The sequence below is a fragment of the Trichechus manatus genome, unplaced genomic scaffold, assembly GCF_000243295.1.
Source record: "Trichechus manatus latirostris isolate Lorelei unplaced genomic scaffold, TriManLat1.0 scaffold00002, whole genome shotgun sequence".
In the NCBI taxonomy this organism is placed as follows: Eukaryota; Metazoa; Chordata; class Mammalia; order Sirenia; family Trichechidae; genus Trichechus; species Trichechus manatus.
The window spans coordinates 20775801-20795602 of record NW_004443938.1 but is presented as its reverse complement, the minus strand read 5'-3'; the positions used below and the strand labels follow the sequence as shown (position 1 = coordinate 20795602).

General features: G+C 42.2%; 1 protein-coding gene and 1 non-coding gene across 4 annotated transcripts in view; both read left to right on the top strand.

Annotated features, from left to right (window-relative positions):
• MTHFD1L (methylenetetrahydrofolate dehydrogenase (NADP+ dependent) 1 like) overlaps nucleotides 1-19802 on the top strand; it is a 249208-nt gene that overhangs the window by 6603 nt on the left and 222803 nt on the right. For 2 of the 3 annotated variants that reach the window (XM_023729120.1, XM_023729121.1), the window contains exons 1-7: nucleotides 7-97; nucleotides 7397-7481; nucleotides 9506-9556; nucleotides 9644-9697; nucleotides 14349-14473; nucleotides 16814-16914; nucleotides 18239-18375. In XM_023729120.1, the coding sequence (XP_023584888.1) occupies nucleotides 9524-9556; nucleotides 9644-9697; nucleotides 14349-14473; nucleotides 16814-16914; nucleotides 18239-18375 (450 nt within the window). In that variant the 5' untranslated portion in view covers nucleotides 7-97; nucleotides 7397-7481; nucleotides 9506-9523. Of the gene's footprint in view, nucleotides 1-6; nucleotides 98-7396; nucleotides 7482-9505; nucleotides 9557-9643; nucleotides 9698-14348; nucleotides 14474-16813; nucleotides 16915-18238; nucleotides 18376-19802 lie in introns of those variants that run through there. The other variant, XM_023729119.1, reaches the window with a different exon arrangement.
• LOC111820353 (small nucleolar RNA SNORA11) lies at nucleotides 1202-1327 on the top strand. The gene has a single exon (XR_002823903.1). It is a non-coding gene; the product is annotated as a small nucleolar RNA SNORA11 (small nucleolar RNA).

Here is a 19802-nt window from a genome sequence, read left to right as displayed (position 1 = left end):
AGGGCCTGCTCGGGCAGCAGGGATTGCAGGACGGCCAGTCCCGGAGCAGCCGTGGCCGGGGCAGCCGGACGCCCACGGCGCGGGCCGCCATCGTCAGGTGAGTGTTCGCGCTGCCGCCCAGGTCCCAGCGGCGGCCGGACACTGAGAGCGTGGGCAGCCGGCGCGCGCGGGTCTGAGGGTCCGGGATGGGTGTAGGGGTGGGTTCGCAGGGTGGGGGCGCGAGTGTTCGGTGCCGACTTGGTGGAGTAACAGGAAGGCCTGGCTGTGCGCCGGCGGGAGAACGGGCGTCCGGGGCGGGACCCAGAGGCGGCGGGCATCCCCCGCGTGCGCCGCCAGCTCGCTCCGTGCCGGGCTCCACGTGCGCCCCGGCCGCCGGCCCTCTTGCGAGCGCGAGAGGCGCGTCCCCAATCGGAAAAAGGCGGTGCGGCGGTCCAGGGGGGTGGAGAAAGAGCTAGACGGACGTGGAGGGAGGCCGAGAAGAGAGGGAAGAGGGAGGAGAGAAGGCGCGCCCGCGCTCGGCCCGCCGAGCCGCCCCTTTTCCGGCGGGGGTGGGGCCCAGGCGCAGGGTCCTGCAGGGCTCCGGAAGGAGGCCCCAAGCCTTGCGGAATCGCTTGGCGGAGGCGGCGTTGCGCTCGGAGCCCGCGGCTGGCCCAGCGGGCAGAACAGTGGCTTCCCGGGGAGTGCACTTTGCCTTACAGCACGCCGCCGCCTCCTCTTTGAATGGAAAAGCGGCTTTTACATCGTTTTTTTCTGGGAAAGTTAAGATGGAGCCGGCCACAGGGTAATCAGGATGAGGACGAGAATCGGGGATGACTCGTGTCCAGCATCGCCGCATTGCCTCTGGCCGCGGAAGAGCAGAGCGTGCCGGCCAGGCCTGGAGGCCATGGGAACTAGGATTTCTCTTGCTAACATCTTCTTACACCGGACAGCCTGTTTAACTGCCGTCCCTAAAATAGTTGCTGTATTTATTTATTTTAATTTTTTGCCCTCTGTAATAGCATTAGTTTCCAGGGCTCCTCACGATGTGGCTGAAGGTATCAAGGAGACTTTTGTTTCATTTACCTTTTATTTTTTCTGAATGTTGCATTCACATTTACTTTCAACCTCTTTACGTCATTTGAATTTTTTATATTGTGGCAAAATACACACAAAATTTACCATTGTAAAGTGTACAATTCAGTGGCATTAAGAGTATATTCACAGGGTGTGCTCAGAGCAGGGGGCGTGAAGAATGGCTCTCTGTTTACAACACACCCAACAGGAATCTGGGTTCATTGTGACAAGGGGCACAATTTGTGGCCTTCCTGTGAACAATGGCCCTGCACATGAAAAAATAATGTCAGTCACCACTATCTAGTTCCAGGACTTTCTCATCACCCCAAAGGAAACCCATTAAACAGTCACTTCCCTTTACCTCTTTTTCTGCAAGATCATTAGTTTTAACCAGCGTATACAGCTCAGGAGGGTCACCTTAGTGGTTAGGGTCTAAAGACAGCGGGAGCCATATCCACCACCCCATCTCCTGTTTTCTCCATAGCGCTCATCACTACCTAAAACTTTCTTGTTCTTTATTTATTTTCTTGTTAATTGTTGTCCCTTCACCTGGAATGGAAGCTCCATGGAGGCAGGGTCTTACTTGTTCACTGCTGGATCCTCCCTCAGCACTGGAGAGAGTGCCTGGCATATGGTAGGAACTTGTGAAATAGTTGTTGAATTAGTAAATCACGATTTGGGGTCATGTGGGTTTCATTCATGCATGCTCTTTCAATTTAAAGCAATGACTGTCTTTGACACGAGTAGAGTGGTCAGTAGGGGACTCCTGGAGACCTGGAGCCTGGGTTAGGATCCTGCTGCACTGGGTTGTCAGTCTTAATTCCCTCATGAAATAGGGAAATAATACCTGCCTCAGAGTTACTCTGGGTTTTGCAGATGATTAACACTCTCTGCTGCTAACCAAACGGTGGTTCTGGTACACCCAGAGGTACCTCAGAATAAAGGCCTGGTGATCTACTTCTAAAAACATCAGCCATGGAAAACCCTGTGGAACGCAGTTCTACTGTGACACACATGGGGTTGCATGAGTGTCTTAGTCATCTAGTACTGCTATAACAGAAATACCACAGGTGGATGGCTTTAACAGAGAGAAATTTATTCTCTCACCATCTAGGAAACTACAAGTCTGAATTCAGGGTGCTAGCTCCAGGGGAATGCTTTCTCTCTCTGCTGGCTCTGGGGGAAGGTCCTTGTCATCAGTCATTCCCTAGTCTGGAAGCTTCTCAACACAGGGACCCTGGATCCAAAGAACTCACTCTGCTTCTGGCACTACTTTCTTAGTGGTATGAGGTCCCCTATCTCTCTGCTTGATTCTCTCTTTTATGTCTTAAAGAAGATTGACTTAAGACACAATCTAATCTTGTAGATTGTCTTGCCTCATTAACACCAAAGAGGTAGGATTTACAAGACATAGGAAAATCACATCAGATGACAGAATGGTGGACAGTCACACAATACTGGGAATCATGGCCTAGCCAAGTTGACACATATTTTAGGGGGATGCAATTTAGTCTATGACACAGGAGTCAGAATTAACTTGATGGCAACTGGGCTTTACTTCAGAGGGTTATGGTAAGGATTAAATGAGAATATATAGAGAATGCATAGCCCAGGAACTGTCACATGCTAAGCCATCAACAGATGTTGTCTATTATTATTTTTATTATTTGTTTTCACAATACTCCAAACCAGCAGTCAGCAAACATTTTCTCTAAAAGGCCAGTAAGTAAATATCTTGAGTTTTGTGAGCCAAGAGGCAAAATTGAAGATATTATGTAGGTACTTATGTAACAAGAGAAAAAAGAAATTCCCACATTTTTTTAATTGATGAAATTCAAAATTTTATTTGTGGACACTAAAATTTGTATTTCATATAATTTTCATATGCCACAAAATAGTATTGTCATTTTTTTCAGCCATTTAAAAATGTAAAAGCCATTGTTAGATGGTGGATGGTACAAAAACAGACCGTGGGTCATAGTTTGCCAATTCTTGCTCTAAACTAGAAGAAAGTGTGATATCAGTGAATTATTGCTTCATAGAATACAGTTAAGAAGAGGGGCTTTGGTTTGCAGTGTGACCTCACTGGTCATTAGCTGTGAGAGGTTGGCCAAGCTTGTTTGACCTCAGTTTCTTCACATGTAAAATGAAAACAATGATATCACCGACTTTTAAAGGTAGTTATGGATGTTGCTGTACTCCAGTGATTCTGTAAATCACATTTTAATATTTCCACAACTGTGATGAATCATTCAGTTGATTATGTCATACAATTACTGTTGGTCAGGTGGCAGTCATGGCAAATTTGTCATTGCCTGCACCTGTGGGAACTTGGTCATAGCCAGGCATCTTGGGCTACCTTTCAATTGAGTTATGTGCATCATTTAACAAATATCTTAGCCCTGAAAGAGATTTACTCAGGACTTGGAAGAAACCATGGAGGTAGGTCTGGCTAAAAGTCAATTGGAGTAGTCATCCGGGAACCCAAGTACGTTAGTTCTTGGTTTATTTCAGTAACACGTATCTGAAAAGTTAAAGTAGATCACCAGGTCTTTCTTCTGAGACGCCTCTGGGTAGACTCAAACTTCCAGCCTTTTGGTGAGCAGCCAATTGCATTAATTGTTTTCACCACCTAGGGACTCCCTCTGTCCTCTTACCACACTGTTATATTGGTAACTCATTAGGGATTATAAATTGTATTCACCAGTGGATATATGAGGGTGAACTAATAGTTCAGTGAATCTCTTTTAAGTTTTATTTGGATCTTTTAGAACCTCTACCCTTAGATCTGCTTGTCCTGTTGCCACACGTTGCCGGGCAGGGTTTCCCTGAGGAGTAAGAGGATGTCATTTCACAGATAGCAGCCGAGACATGAATGTGAGGTTTCCAAGGAGTCACACCAATCTTTCCAACTGTTGCCAGTCAGAATGGAAGTTGGCAAGGCAATTATTTTTGCCCAGGGCAGGAAAATCTCTGACTAGAAACGTTTATGGTACTTTTTAGATTTATCGAGCCTGGTGACTCCTTTGTTGCATGCCTTGGTTGAGTCTGTAAGAATCTGAGCAACCCCAAAGGACAAAATGCTACACATCTAACAAGTTGTGGGGGAGCTGTTACCTTATTTTATTAGTTTAGCTAGTGTCTTAGTTATCTAGTGCTGCTACAACAGAAATACCCCAAGTGGATGGCTTTACCAAAGAGAAATTTATTTCTTCACAGTAAAGTAGGCTGAAAGTCCAAATTCAGGGCATCAGCTCCAGGGCAAGGCTTTCTCTCCGTGTCAGCCTTCTCATCAGTGTTCCCGCGGACTAGGAGCTTCTCCACACAGGGACCCTGGGTCCAAAGGATACGCTCTGCTCCTGGCACTGCTTTCTTGGTGGTATGAGGTCCCTCGTCTCTCTGCTGACTTCTCTCTTTTATATCTCAAGAAATTGCCTCTGGACACAATCTAATCATGTAGATTGAGTCCTGCCTTACTAACAGAACTGCCACCCATCCTCCCTCATTAACATCATAGAGGCAGGATTTACAACATATAGGAAAATCACACAATACCAGGAATCATGATGGCCCAGCCAAACTGATACACAAGTTTTTTGGGGGACGTCATTCAGTCCATGACAGCTAGTTACAGTGGTGAGCCTTCTTCCCACACATCTATTTTCTAGCACCCACCTCACTATTTTAAAAGCCTGACTACTTTTTAACTATTGCGACTTATTTGTAGAAGTGTTTCCTTCATTTTATTGAGCGGTGAGTTTCTGGGAAAATTATTGCTGTCATTATGAATTTGTTTAGTGTTCAGGGGTAGCTTTGGGACACGGAAAAAACTATGTACAATGATGATAAAAAAGGCAACAAGGCACTGTAGTTTCCCTCTTTTAAGATAAGGAAACTGAGGTTTGTGGAGACTGAGTAAATTGCTCATGCTTAAACGAAAAGCTTCCTGGTCCGATTGCGGGGCTGGGTTCCCACTCTTAGTGACTCAGAACTACCAGGCTGCCTTGTTAAACTTGCACATTCCTGGGCCCCAACAAGAAGCCTTTGTTTATATCAAGCTCCACAGATGGTCCTTATCCACACTGCTAAGAACCACTTGGATCCACACTCCAGTGTTTTAAAACCAAACCCAGTGTCGCCAAGTTGATTCCAACTCATAGTGACCTTACAGGACAGAGTAGAACTGCTCCATAGGGTTTCTGAGGAGCGGCTGGTAGATTCAAACTGCTGACCTTTTGGTTAGCAGCCGAGCTCTTAACTGCTACACCATCTAGTTGATTCCATTGTTGTGGTCACTGTGTATTTTGAGTGCCTTCCAATCTAGGGTGCTCATGGGGTGCGACCCCATGTGTGTCAGAGTAGAACTGCACCCTGTAGGGTTTTCCATGGCTGATTTTTCAGAAGTAGATTGCCAGGCCTTTCTTTCAAGGCACCTCAGGGTAAACTCGAACTTCCAACCCGTTGGTTAGCTGCCTACCCTGGGACTTTCCTATGCTAGTGAGAAGCATTTCATAGTGTGGTGGTGAAGGTGGCCTCTGAAGTCACACATCCCAGAAGGCTGAAGAAATAGAGCCTGACTTCTGCCACATTTGTTTATCGAGGTCTGCCCTCCCCCTCGGCTGCCAACACTCACCCCTTTTCCTCCTCCTGCAGTGGTGATAAGGTGGAGGCTGGGAGACTTGCTGCTGGGTCTTTTGGGAGGTCTATTTGCAGACTGCAGGTGCCAGGGCAGTGCGAGTCTCTCTCCCTAAGAAGTCTTCGGAGTTTTTCAAATTCTGATGGAACCCCAGGGTTTCTGCAACGTTGCCTTCCCTCTCCTTCCTTGCTCGCCCCTTGTTTAAACTCTGGGACCTGGAATTTATTCTGACCTGGCATTTCTTGTCTCCCCAATCCCTGTCTTTGCTACCTGCAACTCATCAACGTTTTCTTTCCCCATGGACCCCAAACTACTTTTTTTGGAATTGGGGGTGGGGAGTGGGGCTGTTTAAAAAAAAAGCAAAACTTTCATTATCGTAAACTTGGAGAATACAAGAGAAAAATTCACCCCTAGAAAATTACCGTTAACATCTAGTTTGCTCATCTCTGCATACTTTTAAAAATTAGCTTGTCCCAGTACACAATACAGGGGAAACTAGCACAACTTGTACAAGGAAAGGTCATGGAAGCTCCATAGACACATCCAAACTCCCTGAGGGACTGAATTGCTGGGCAGAGGGCTGTGGGGACCATGGTCTCGGGGAACATCTAGCTCAATTGGCATAACACAGTTTATAAAGACAATGTTCTACATTCTACCTTGGTGAGTAGTGTCTGGGTCTTAAAAACCTGTGAGTGGCCTTCCAAGATACTCCACTGGTCTCATCCCTTCGGGAGCAAGGGAGAATGAAGAGAACAGGATACAAGGAAAAGATTAGTCCGAAGGACTAATTGTCCACAGCTACCAAGGCCTCCACCGGACTGAGTCCAGTACAGCTAGATGGTGCCCGGCTACCACCACTGACTGCTCTGACCAGGATCACAACAGAGGGTTCTGTACAGAGCTGGAGAAGGATATAGAGCATAATTCTAACTCACAAAAAAAAGACCAGATTTAGTGGCCTGAGAGTATGGCCCCCAGACACCCTTTTAGCTCAGTGGTGAAGTTACCTCCGAGGTTCACTGTTCAGCCTGGGAGTGGACAGCCCCGTAAAACCAAATGGGACGAATGAGGTACGGTAGTCCAGTGACAAGGGCCAGAAGGCAGAAGGGGACAAGGAAGCTGGTGATAGGAAACCCAAGGTTGAGTAAGGATATTGTTGATGTGTTGTGAGATTTGTTAACCATTGTCATAGGGCAACATTTGTAGTAACTGTTAAATGAGAAACTATTTTGTTCTGTAAGCCTTCATTTTAAGTGAGAATAATAGCACAATTGGAAGAGCGTAGTCAATGTCACTGAACTGTGCATGTAGAAATTTTTAAAATGGTGTATCTTTGGCTATGTGTATTTTCACCAAAAAAAAAGTTTGAGAAGTTAGAGGGTTGACATGTTGCGGGGTTGTTAACCAATGTCATAGAACAATATGTGTACTACTGTTTCATGAGAAACTATTTGTTCTGTAAGCCTTCACCTGAAGTACAATAAAAAAAAAATTAGCTTGTCCCACTTTATACTGAGTTAATATTTCATGGTTTCGTTGTTTTCCTCCCTCCATAAAATCCACACTCTCCACACTTGGAGTGCATCCTTACATTGTCCTGTTATTTTCACTTAAAGTCACAAACTTTCTAAGAAAACGTGTTGTGTAAATACTTTCTAGTCCTCAGTAAAGAAATTACTGTGTTGTTTTTCTTTCTCTATGTAGAGAAGTCATTCAGAATTCAAAAGAAGTTTTGAGTTTGTTGCAAGAAAAAAACCCTGCCTTTAAGCCGGTGCTTGCTATTATTCAGGTAAGGTGAGAATGTGGTTCAGTCTTACTATTTTATGCTATTCAATTTAGAATTGTATGAAAAGACCAGCTGTACAACTGGAAGAATGTAATCGATGTCCCTGAGTTGTACATGTAAAAACTTTTGAAATGGTGTAACTTTGGCTATGTATATTTTCACCAAAAAAAAAAAAAAGGTCCTCTAAGGTTGAGAAGGGAGATTGTTGACATGTCTTGCGGTTGTTAACCAAGGTCATAAAAACAATATGTGTACTGACTGTTTAATGAGAAACTGTTTGTTCTGTAAACCTTCATCTAAAGTACAATTAAAAAAATTTTTTTTAAAAAAAGAAAAAACCAGCTGTATTTCTTATCAGAAAAGTCCCATTCTGGCTTACTGGGTGGAAGAGAGACCTCAGCTGGAAATGTTGTTGTTTCCCCATTATTTGATCATTTGCTTCTGCAGGGTTACAGATTAGAGATCTGTGTCTGTGCTTGGGGGTCTTTTTTTTTGTGAGTCTTCTCTGGTGCAGTTCTTAGAGGTCAGAAGGTAGTCCCAGGAAGTTGCAATCTAATTATGAAGATGGTAAGGAAAATGCAGAAGAAGAATCCTATTGCTTATAAAAGGGAACAAGTGGCTAATATAGTGAAACCTGTGAGGGCTGGAACTAGACAGGACTGCCTTGTTTTTTCACGTTTCCCAAGATTTCTGCTTTTGGCAGGGTGTAGTCTTACATTTTTCTGTTGCTCTCTATTAGTGGAAGATATTTGAGTTTTCCTTCTCTGACAGGTTTCTGAGTTACACACGTTTTGGCTCTTGCAGGTTTTACTGTATTTATTGACATATTAATTTCTTGGGCTTTCAACTTATGCCACTTCTTTATAATAGGCCTCATATTAAGACATATATACCAGTAGCCACATAACCAGCATCCCTTTATAAAGGAGGACATCAGAAAGAGGAGTTTAAATGACTTGCCCTGAAGTGGAAATGCTTGTCAAAGGTGATTTGAAAGTGAGAGGGAGAAAGTTCCCCTTTGTTTCTGTGGAAGACAGATGCTAGAAGAAGCACAGGTACCTGGTAATCTCACTACCAGCTCTCTGAAGCCTGCCACACACTGGAAGGGCCAACCGCCATCCCCGGGCCGGAAGGATTTTGCATTCCCTGTGGTCTTTGGCTGCAGCCCTGTGGCTGGGCGCCACAGTTGGCATGCTGTCCATGCTGATTGGCTTGCTCTGTGATGACAGGTGCAGGGGAATGATGAGGCAGGCCAAGGCTGTCAACCAGCAGAGCCAACAGCTGGCTGCTCCCGCAGTTTTGACACACCCTTAATGTATCAAGACAGCAGCCTCCAGTTCCATCAGGGTTACGTTTTTGTGCTCACTCCAGTTATGTTCTTTAGGGTCTGTATCCACGGCCCCTTACAGAGAAAGGCAGTTAGAAAAGTAGAGAGACAATCGGATTGTGATGTGAGCTTAGGCCTCTTAGCCCTTTGCTTACTCATTAACTTTCCACCAAAAAAAAAAAGTTGTCATCGAGTCAACTCCTACTCATGGTGACCCCATGTGTGTCAGAGTAGAACTGTGTTCTATTGGGTTTTTAATGGCTAATTTTTTAGAAGTAGATCACCAAGGCTTTCTTCCAAGACACCTTTGGGTGGGCTGGAACCTCCAGCCTTTTGGTTAGCAGCTGAGCTCCTTAACTGTTTACACCACCCAGGGACTCCAGCTTCCCATTTAAGGGCAAATTATTTAAATTCCTATTTGTGGTGTCCTTGTTTATAAAGGGATGCTGGTTATATGGCTATATATACCTTAACATGAGGCCAATGTGAAAGAGTGGCATAATTTGAAAGCCCAAGAAATTAATGTCAATATAACCAGCCATTAGTACACTTTACAAGCACTAGGATGCTTTTTCTGCATTTTCCTTATCATATTCGTAATTAGATAGATTATAATTACAAAATTCATCTCCGTATTGTTTTGTGCCCTTTCAAACTGTTTTCATGTTGTTACATTCACCTTCTTCTCCCTTCCCCCAAGGCAGGTGATGATAACTTGATGCAGGAAATAAACCAGAATTTGGCAGAGGAGGTGAGGATTGCTGATTTTTAAAGGTGCATTGTAATTTTTAGTGATGTGCTCTCTCACAGTGACAAATAACCTGTGTTCTCTTTTCAGGCTGGTCTGAACATCACTCACATCTGCCTCCCTCCAGACAGCGGTGAAGATGAGGTAATTACCACCTGGCATTTAAACTCGTAAGGAGCCCTCATGTCACAACGGTTAAGCACTTGGCTACTAACAGAAAGGTTGACAGTTCGAACCTACCCAGTGGCTCTGTGGAAGAAAAACCTGGCAATCTGCTTCCGTAAAGATTACAGCCTATAAAACGCTATGGGCAGTTCTACTCTGTCACATGGGCTTGCTGTGAGTCGAAAATCAACTCAAGGGCACACAACAACAGCATTCAAACTTGTATTTTGCTTTCCTCTTCGGACCTAGTAGGCTTTGTTAGCATCTCAGTTGTGGTTGGAATAGATCTAGCCTTTTCTTTTGGCCAGTTTTCAGGGGAAAAGTGATCTCTTCCCTTTAGTATAAATTCTCCTTGATCAGTTTGTCCTTTATTTCTGTGTGTTTCTATCGAAGACTTGACTTAGTTATTTTGGGTATGTTTCTTCAGCTACAGAACCCTGGTGGTGCAGTGGTTAAGAGCTGTGCTGCAAACCAAAAGGTTGGCAGTTCGAATCCACCAGTTGCTCCTTGGAAACCCTATGGGACAGTTCTACTCTGTCTTATATGGTGGCTATGAGTTGGAATCGACTCGACGGCACAGGTTTTTTTTTTTCTTTTTTTTCCTTCAGTTATAGCGGCAGCATCATCTATTGGAAACCATCTGGCTGTCAGTGTCTGGAGAAGTAGTTCTAGTTCTTGGCTCTATTCTGACAGGTTTTTTGACCCTGGGCCAGTCGTTTGACTTCTCTAGGTTACGGTTGCTGTGAAGAGTTCTGACCCCAGCTACCCAGAGTTAGGCCAAACGTCACAGGTGAAGTGCACAGTCCTCCAGACCGCCAAGTCTACCCAAGACTTCAGACACCAGCTCTAAGTTCGGGGGTTCCCAGGCCATACTCACTTCTGTCCAGCTGGCTCCAAATTTTGGGGCTTCCACTACCCACCTCAGGTTCAATAATTTGTTAGATAGACTCATAGAGCTTGGAAGGTGCTATACTCGCAGTTAGTTTTATTATAGCAAAAAGGATACAAATCAGAAGCAGCCAAAGGGAGAGATGCATAGGGCAAAGTCTAGGAGGGTCCTAAATGTGAAGCTTCCCTGTCGTCTCCTCATGGAGCAGGACACTATACTCAGTCAGCTGTCCAGAGTTGTACTGGGGTCTCATTATGTAGGCATGAGTGATTGGATCATTAGCCATGTGATTGAACTTGCTCTCCAGGCCCCTCCCATCCCCAGATATCACCTGGTGGGTCTTCCCAGTATGGCCAGCACCCACCTTGAGTCACCTCATTAGGATAAACTCTCAGGTGTGGTGCAGGGCCCACTATGAATAAAAAGGACACTCCAGTCACTCAGGAAATTGAAAGGTTTAGAGGTTACCTCCCAGCAACTAGAGACAAAGGCGAGGCAAATGCTTTGGGCAAAATTAATTGTTCACTCCACAGTTGCCTTATCGATAAAATAAAGGCTAGGATGATCTTCAGGGTCCTTCCAGCACCATCTGTCAGTGGCATTTTGGGAACACTGATAAAAATCACCCGAAGGGTTCTTTTCATTGTGGTTGCATGTGATTTAGTTGTTTCTGCCAGCAGGTAGTAGCAGCCTTCATAAGAATCATCTCACATCTGGAGGAAGCAGCCACTCCAAAGCAGTGGTGAAGAAACCAGCCCAAAGGCAACACAGGTTCCTGGCCCCCGAGTTAGTGCCTGGTCCTTCTAATGGCTGGTTTTCTTCAGACTCGCTGTGCCATTGAAGATTCAGTTTGGCTTTGTATGATAGGAAACCTCAAATAACAGAATCTTAACACAGAAGTTTATTTTTCTTGTACATGAATAAAATTTAAAAGCAGACAGTCCTGGGTGGTATCATGAATTCACAAAAGCATTAGAGACTGAGGCTCCTTCTAGCTTATTGCTCAGCCATCTTTGTTGAGCTGCCTCATGGTCCAGGATGGCAGATTGAACTCTACATGTCACATCCACATTCTAGCCAGCAAGAAAAAGGAAGGACAAAGAGGGGCCTACTCTCTTACCTTTTATGGACATTTCCTGAAAGTCATAATTCTGCTGCTGTTCCATTGTGAATCTAATTTCTTCGCCACAGGGCAGGGGAGGCTGGGAAATGTAGTTTTTAGACCAGGCAGCCTTAGATAATTTATTATCACAACTAAAAATCAAGAGTTTATTATTCAGGAAGAAGGGAAAAATAGATATTGGACAAATACTTTCTGCTACACTTGACATTGTAATATGTTACAATTATTAAGATGCCTGTGATACCAGTATTATCAAAATACAGACAGCTTTGTTGTCCATTTACAGAAGGACACTCTATCTGCAGTAGAATTTGCATTTGCTTAGGTTGTTTTGCCACTGGTATTCATAGCCCTGGACTCATTCTTTGACAAGGAATCATTTATTTTCTATATTTCTTTGTTGAAATTCTCATAGTTATGAATTTGTATGGTATTATTATTATTTTGAAAAAGTAAGAATCTTAACATATTAATTGTGGACATTGCTTTAGTTGCTTCTGCGAAATCCTGATTACAGGTAACAGTGGGATAATACAAATACACCTGTTTTGACAGGTATTATTTTATGACAACATTTCCCAAAGTATGTTTCATAAGTGCTAGGTGAAGAGTATGTTCCAAGGTTAGACATGTTTGGGAAACACTGAATTAAACTCCTCAGAGCATTTAATATGCTAATGTTCACTGTGACCTTCTGAGGGAGGAATATTGCATGCAGCGTTTCCCAACATTATTTGACCACCGTCCCTGTTTGTCTCTGAGCATCTTCAGGAACAAGGAGATACACTGCCCTATGTGTCCAGGATTAGGTCTTGACAAAAGTAAAGAGAAAGAAGGGGTTTAAAGACTAAGTCTAGCTGAAATATCAGTCAGTGCATTTGAAGAAAAGTCTGTTATCTATAGGAGAATGTAGTTTCTTATACATATGTGGCAAGTAAAATAATGAAACAGAAAAGAAGATATTCAGGCATGGGGAGTTTGCTTTGTTGAGTCAGAAGTCTGAAAAAGGCTGGATCTTACTGGACAGCGCCTAATAGGGCTTTTGGGTTAAACGCAATGACTGTTCTGAGTGTGTCTGCGTTTGGCAGATTTCTGCAGGAATGATTCTGTTTTGTTAAAACATCTTATCATATTGCTTGCTGCTGCACGTGGGCCCCATTACCCGGGCTGCTCCCCTAATTTCCACGCAGCTCTTCCCTCCCTCGCTTCCCTGCACTGCTTAGATGTCACACCCTGGTGGGGCCTTCCTGGACCACCTCCCACTGCCATCACTCTCCTATCCCTTTACCCTACTTTGTAATTCTTCGTGTCATTTATCACTTCCAGGGTTTGTATTATCTGGGAGTTGTTACTCGCCCAGTGGAATATAAACTTCTTGAGCACAAGACTTTTGTCTATTTTGTTTACAGCTTTCTTTCTTTTACTTAGAACTGGTAAAAAGAAGGTGCTCAAAATATATTTATTGAATGAATGAAAGAATAATGAGTGAATGAAATACAACTTTCTTTCTGGTTTTTGTAAGTCAGGTAGCTTTTTCTTCCCTTAAACCAATTGCCAACGTGTCGACTCAGACTCATGGCAACCCCATATGTGTCAGGGTAGAACTGTGCTACACAGGGTTTTCAATGGCTGGGTTTTGGAAGATCACCAGGCCTTTCTTCCAAGCCACTTTTGAGTGAACTCGAACCTCTAACCTCTCTGTTAGCAGCTGAGTGTGTTAACCATTTGCACTATCCCGGGACTGCTTTCTTCCCCTAGCTGGTAGTAATACCACAGTGAGTTTTGCTAAGCAGTGAAACAAAAATGGTAAACCAACACTTCTTCATAATGAGATCCATGTGTGTGGGCTAGTCTCTCTCTTATTTATGGGCAAATCATTTGGTTCAGTGAAATGAATCAGTATCTTATCTCCTGGCACAAAATAGAAACACACAGAAAACCGATAAAACATTGCTTATTTAAAGACGTAGTCATGAGCCATTGCCTAAGCTTCCCAAACTGTACCTTTGTCTTTTTCATAAATAGTGACTCTGTTTAGTGTTTTCTATGGTGAGAAGGCCTGCGTGCTTAGAATCAATCTATTGCAAGCCTTTGAAAAGGCTCCCTGTGTGCCGCTCAGGTCCAGACAGCATGAGGGCCTACGTGATGACTTCTTGAATGTCATGATTTATAAGCTTTTGTTGCACACATTGTGTTTGAAGCACAGGCTGGGCTGGGCCAGGTTGGAATGGTTGAGTCATGCTTACTGGCTTCACTGAAAGAGGCAGTGGGTTTGGCTCAAAACGGGATGGTGGACGGGGAATTGTCTTTTGCCGTGTGAATCTTAATAACTACTGCGCTTTTGTTTTATTGTGCTTTTCTAGCAGCAGGTAGAACCATAAGAGCCAAAAGGAAGTCACTAAAAAATTGAGTCAAGCTTTTTGGGTTTTTTTGAGCTTTTGTAAACATGATGAAAAGAGGAAGACTTCATTGTGCTTTTCACCCAGCCTTCAACACAGAGTCAAAAAGAAACTATAACAGATGCATTTTTATGAATCCATCTTTATATAAAGCTTCTTTTGTTGGGTGTTATTTTCACAAGACTGATTTTTGGTTTTTTGGCTTTTTTTCTTCTTTAGATTATAGATGAAATCTTAAAGATTAATGAGGACACCAGAGTACATGGCCTTGCCCTTCAGATTTCTGAGAACTCGTTTAGCAACAAAGTCCTTAATGCCTTGAAGCCAGAAAAAGATGTGGATGGGTAAGAAAATCGACAAGAAAATCAACTTTTATTGCTTAATCAGTTTTTCTACTGTAATCTCCCCCCGATTCCTTCCATTTTTTCAAATGTGTCAGTAATTCAGATGAAAGAGCTATTTTTAAATATTTCAGGAGTTGGAGCGTTTTTAAAATTCTGCATAAGAAAGCTACATATTTTGGAAAATACATTAGCCCTTTTGTAGTACTTGTGCTGCTAACCGAAAGGTCAGCAGTTCAAACCCACTAGCTGCTCCATGGGAGAAAGATGTGGCAGTCTGCTTCCGTAAAGATTTATAGCCTTGGAAACCCTATGGGGCAGTTCTACTCTGTCCTGTAGGGTTGCTATGAGTCAAAATGGACTTGGCAGCAATGGGTTTGGTTTGGTTTGGGTGACATTTTGGAAGTAATCTCCTTGCATCATCATACTCATTTGTTATAAGTTCCTGTCTGATTTATAGAGTCTTTAGTCAGCTCTTCTCATAGCTCCCTGGGTGACATAAACTGTGCTTGACAACTAACCAAAAGGTTGGCAATTCGAATCCACCCAGTGCTGCTATGGAAGAAAGGCCTGGTGATCTACTTCCGTAAGATCACAGCCATTGAAAACCCTACGAAGTGCAGTTCAACTCTGAAACGTGGGGTCATCATGAGTCAGAATCGACTCAGTGGCCACAGGTTTGGTTTTTTGGTCTTCTCTGCTAATAGCTTTTCCTGATAATTCTGCCAGATTAGAGAGAAAAAACCGAGAGACCTGATTCCCCAGCAGTACCATGTTCTGCCTTAGTCCCAGGCTAGTTGACAAAAACTAATAGTTTTGTTAATGACGTGAAGTTTTATTTGAAATTTGAAGGGGAAAAAATCATAAATATGAAGTGCTGTGACTCAGGTCACGGTGTGATGTCACAGGCCTTCTCGCCATAGAAAACACTAAACGGAGTCACTATTTGTGAAAAACACAAAGGTACAGTTTGGGAAGCTTAGGCAATGGCTCATGACTACGTCTTTAAATAAGCAATGCTTTATCCTTTTTCTGTGTGTTTCTGTTTTGTGCCAGGACAAGGAGTGCTGCCAGCCCACAGCCTGTTTCCTCATATGGAAATTTAGGAAGATTTTACACTGTGGCCAAAAAAATATGATGTATTTAGCGATCCAAGGCTGAAAGCAAACTTACAGAGAGAGACTGCTGATCCAATATTTCTTGCAGGGACTGGATTGAAAGGCTACCTCAGGCTGCCAGACACCCAGGCTTCTTGCAGCCTTTTATTGTGACTCAGACTTAGGGTAAACCCAAATACAGGTTAAAAAGTTGTCACAACAGTTGCCGAGCCTATCATAGAGCATTTGTAAAGGGAGAGAAGTCCTAATTAATAAGAAAACTTCCAGAAGTTTTAAATTTTTTATAAAAGGAGAGAATGATGAAGCCATTTCTAAATGTCTCCATTTCAATACTTACCTGGATTGGGACCGTTAGTTTAAGCTAGATTGTTTCAGAATGTTATGGATTTGAACGAGGAAGGGCATAGAAGCTCTGATTTCACAAGGAGATAAAGTACATACTGAGGTCAAGTGGGAAATGAGACCTGTGAATTCCAGGTCTTGCTAGGTCACTCCAAATTTGTGGGATTGGTTCTGGATTTTGATATTGATTAAGATATAAATTTTCTCAAGGGTAAAGTTGGCTCTGTGAAGACAGTGGTAGTTCAGTGGTAGAATTCTCACGTTCCATGCAGGAGACCCAGTTCAATTCCTGACTGATGAACCTTAAGTGCATCTATCACCCATCTGTCAGTGGAGACTTATGTGTTGCTGTGATGCTGAATAGGTTTCAGCAGAGCTTCCAGACTAAGGTGAGCTAGGTAGAAAGAACTGGTGATCTAATCCTCAAAATCAGCTGACAAAAACCCCATGGATCACAGAGGTTTGATCCCATTGTATATGGGGTCACTGTGAGTTGGGGAACAACTCGATGGCAGCTAACAACAGCACAGTGCGCTGTACAGCAGGACGCCGGGATTGCACAACCCCAGGGGCACCATTGCATTATAGTCCACTGAACGGTGTTTCCTAGAGTAGGGCAGTGAACACCTCCATGGCTCGTGCCTTCCAGGTAGAACGAGAACACTGAAGGTTGTCCCAGCTCAGAGGGACCAGAGGGAAATTTCCTAAAGGGCTGCTCCAAGAAGCTAATGACCTTTAGTTTCTCTCTAGTCTTCAATGTGTATTTCATATATTCCATCAGACATAGATGAGCTGTATGTTATTTGGGATTAATACATGTGATTACCTATGTGTGAGTTTTGACCAGGTTTTGACTTACCTGTTTTCTCTTTTTCTGATTCAGAGTAACAGATATAAACCTGGGGAAGCTGGTACGTGGGGATGCCCATGAGTGTTTTGTTTCACCGGTTGCCAGAGCTGTAATTGAACTTCTTGAAAAATCAGGTATGATGCTTCATCCAAAATGCTACTATTTTCTATTTATTGGTATTTACATTGTTTTTTAAAAGGATTTATTTCTGGAAAATTCTAATTGAAACATGGATGTGCCATTCAATATGGGCTTTCTTTATTTTCTCATCTTTCTTGGAGTGGAGATATGAAGGAATGACTGTAAATTTTTCTCATCATATTGTATTATAATTTCAAAGAGAAATTGGTAAAGATGACAATTAATTTAAACAAATTCTCAATTTCTCTCATGAGACGGTCAAAATAGCCACAATGAAAAATGTTTCAAGTTTTAGTGACTCAAATCTATCAATATGTAGACCTAGATAAGACTTAACACTTAAGACTGAAGTGAGAAAGCTGTCAGATATAGTTTAGGCTACAGAAACCTAGCCTGGGATTTATTAGTGAGTAGAATTCTTGTCAGTCATCAATGCTTACTTTACATCATTCTCTCCTTGACCTTGTATTTTTATGTCAGTGAAATAGAAATGAATTGTTTCTCCTTCTTGGTTATTAAATTTAGTGAGTAAATTATTGTAGACTATTTCATGTATTTAAGGGCTTTCCTAAGGAGTCTTGGTGGCACAGTGATTAAGTGCTAGGCTGCTAACCAAAAGGTCAGCGGTTCGAACTCACCAGCTGCTCTGCAGAAGAAAGATGCGGCAGTCTGCTTCCATAAAAATTACAGCCTTGGAAACCGTATGGGACAGTTCCACTCTGTCCTATAGGGTCCCTGGAAGTTGGAATCGGCTTGACAGCAACATGTTTGGTTTTTTTCTTTTAAGGGCTTTCTAGCTGAGTGCATAAAAAGTCAACTAACTAAATTTTTCTATAGTCTAATTGGAGTAGAAAACAGTCAAATGTCCTCCAGCTCCCCTAAACATGAAAAAATCATACAACAATCCCAAAATATAAACCAAGGTTTTCTTACAAGATTAACTTTCAGGATATGCCCTTTAATCAGTAACCATTAAGCCCAAATCTCTGAGATCATCCACATATACAGTGTTTTTCCATCGTATGGGTTATCTGGACAATGATTCTGAGCTACTCTGCCATAAAACTCTCAAAGGAAGAGTACATTATGGCTAATAAAATATACTGGTCAATTTTAGAGAGATTCAGCAATTAGAATTAGAACCAGAAGGACTTGAATAGAGAAATTTGGTTAATTACAGGTTCCCACTCCTAGCTGATATTTATTGTAGGTTGGTGCTGAGGGGGCCAAGTTTTAAAAGGGTATTTTTCCTTCGGTTAAAGCTGTCTAGAAGAAGGGATCTGATTTTTTGATTCTAATATTGAATTTGGTTGATAGGTGTAAACTTAAATGGAAAGAAGATCTTGGTCATTGGGGCCCATGGATCTTTGGAAGCTGCCGTGCAATGCCTGTTCCAGAGGAAAGGCTCCATGACAATGAGCTGCCAGTGGGAAACGCCTCAGCTTCAAAGCAAGGTAAGCATCTCTCATGGTGGAAATATGTCACCCGAAATGTTCACATATATTAGGAAACAAGACAGGCTACAAATGTATAAGCTGAGCATTTAAGAAGGCAGAGAAAGAATAACAGAAAATCTCAAAGGTTGAAAAATAATAAAGAGCAGAAATTAATGAAATGGAAACCAAACATACAGGAGAGATAATCAGCAAAGCCAAAGGCTCTTAGAAAAGTCTGGTAAAACAGACGCACGACTAGCCAAAATAATCAAGTTAAAGAGAGAGAACACAATATGAAGAAAGAGCAAGGGGATGTGACCACAGAAACAGCGTTTTTATTAAATTTTTTTAAAGGAGACTATGAACAGTTTTATGTTGGCAAATTTGAAAATTTGTATAAAATGAGCACTTTCCTAGAAAAGTGTGACTTACAAAATGGACTAACATAAAATGGGAACACCTGAATAGACCTATATCCAAGAAAGACATTGACTCAATCTGCTCACCAAACAAGCAGACAAAAACCTGACAAGGTGTACACAGGTCAACCCGTGGTCTTACAGATGAGTTCTGCCAAACAGTCAAAGAACAGATAGTCCTGATCTCATCTCCGGAGAACAGAAGAAGAAGGAGCACCTCATAACTCATTTTACACGTGCCAAAACTAGACAAGAACAGGCTGCTACAGGAAGATTACAGAACAGTCTTACCTGTGAATGTAGGTGAAATAATCATTAACAAAATATTAGAAAATCAAATCCAGCAACAACATCTTGATCAAATTGGGTTTTTCCTGTGATTAAAACAGTGGTGTTACATCAGAAAATATATTAACGTAATTCACCACATCATCAGATTAGAAGCTAGAGGTTTACCACAATAGAAAGAGAAAAGTAATTTGATCAAATCTAGTATCCACTGTGATTAAAACAAAAACAAAAACTCTTAAACTAGGAATTGGAAGAAATTCCTTATCCTGATAAAACTCTATGAACGTTTATAGCAAATATCTCACTTAATAGTGAAGTAATGGAAACATTTCTTTTAAAATTAGGAAAAACAAAAATGCCTTGTTATCACTACTCCTAATCTATTTTATATTGGAATTGCTAGAGAATGTAGTAATAAAAAAGAAAGAAAATTTTTAATGATTGGAATGAATGACAACAAACTGTCATTAATCCTAGATGATATGGTTGTCTACATAGAAACCAAAGAGACTGTAAAAAAAAGTATATTTATATATATAAAAATCAGTAAGAGAGTTCAGCTGTGTTCTTTTTATTGTACTTTAGATGAAGGTTTACAGAGCAAATTAGTTTCTCATTAAACAACTAATACACATATTGTTTTACAGCTGTATTCTTGATATAAGATCAACATGCAAAAAATCATTTGCATGTCTAAATGCTAGCAACAAACAAAAGTAAATATTTAAAACCATA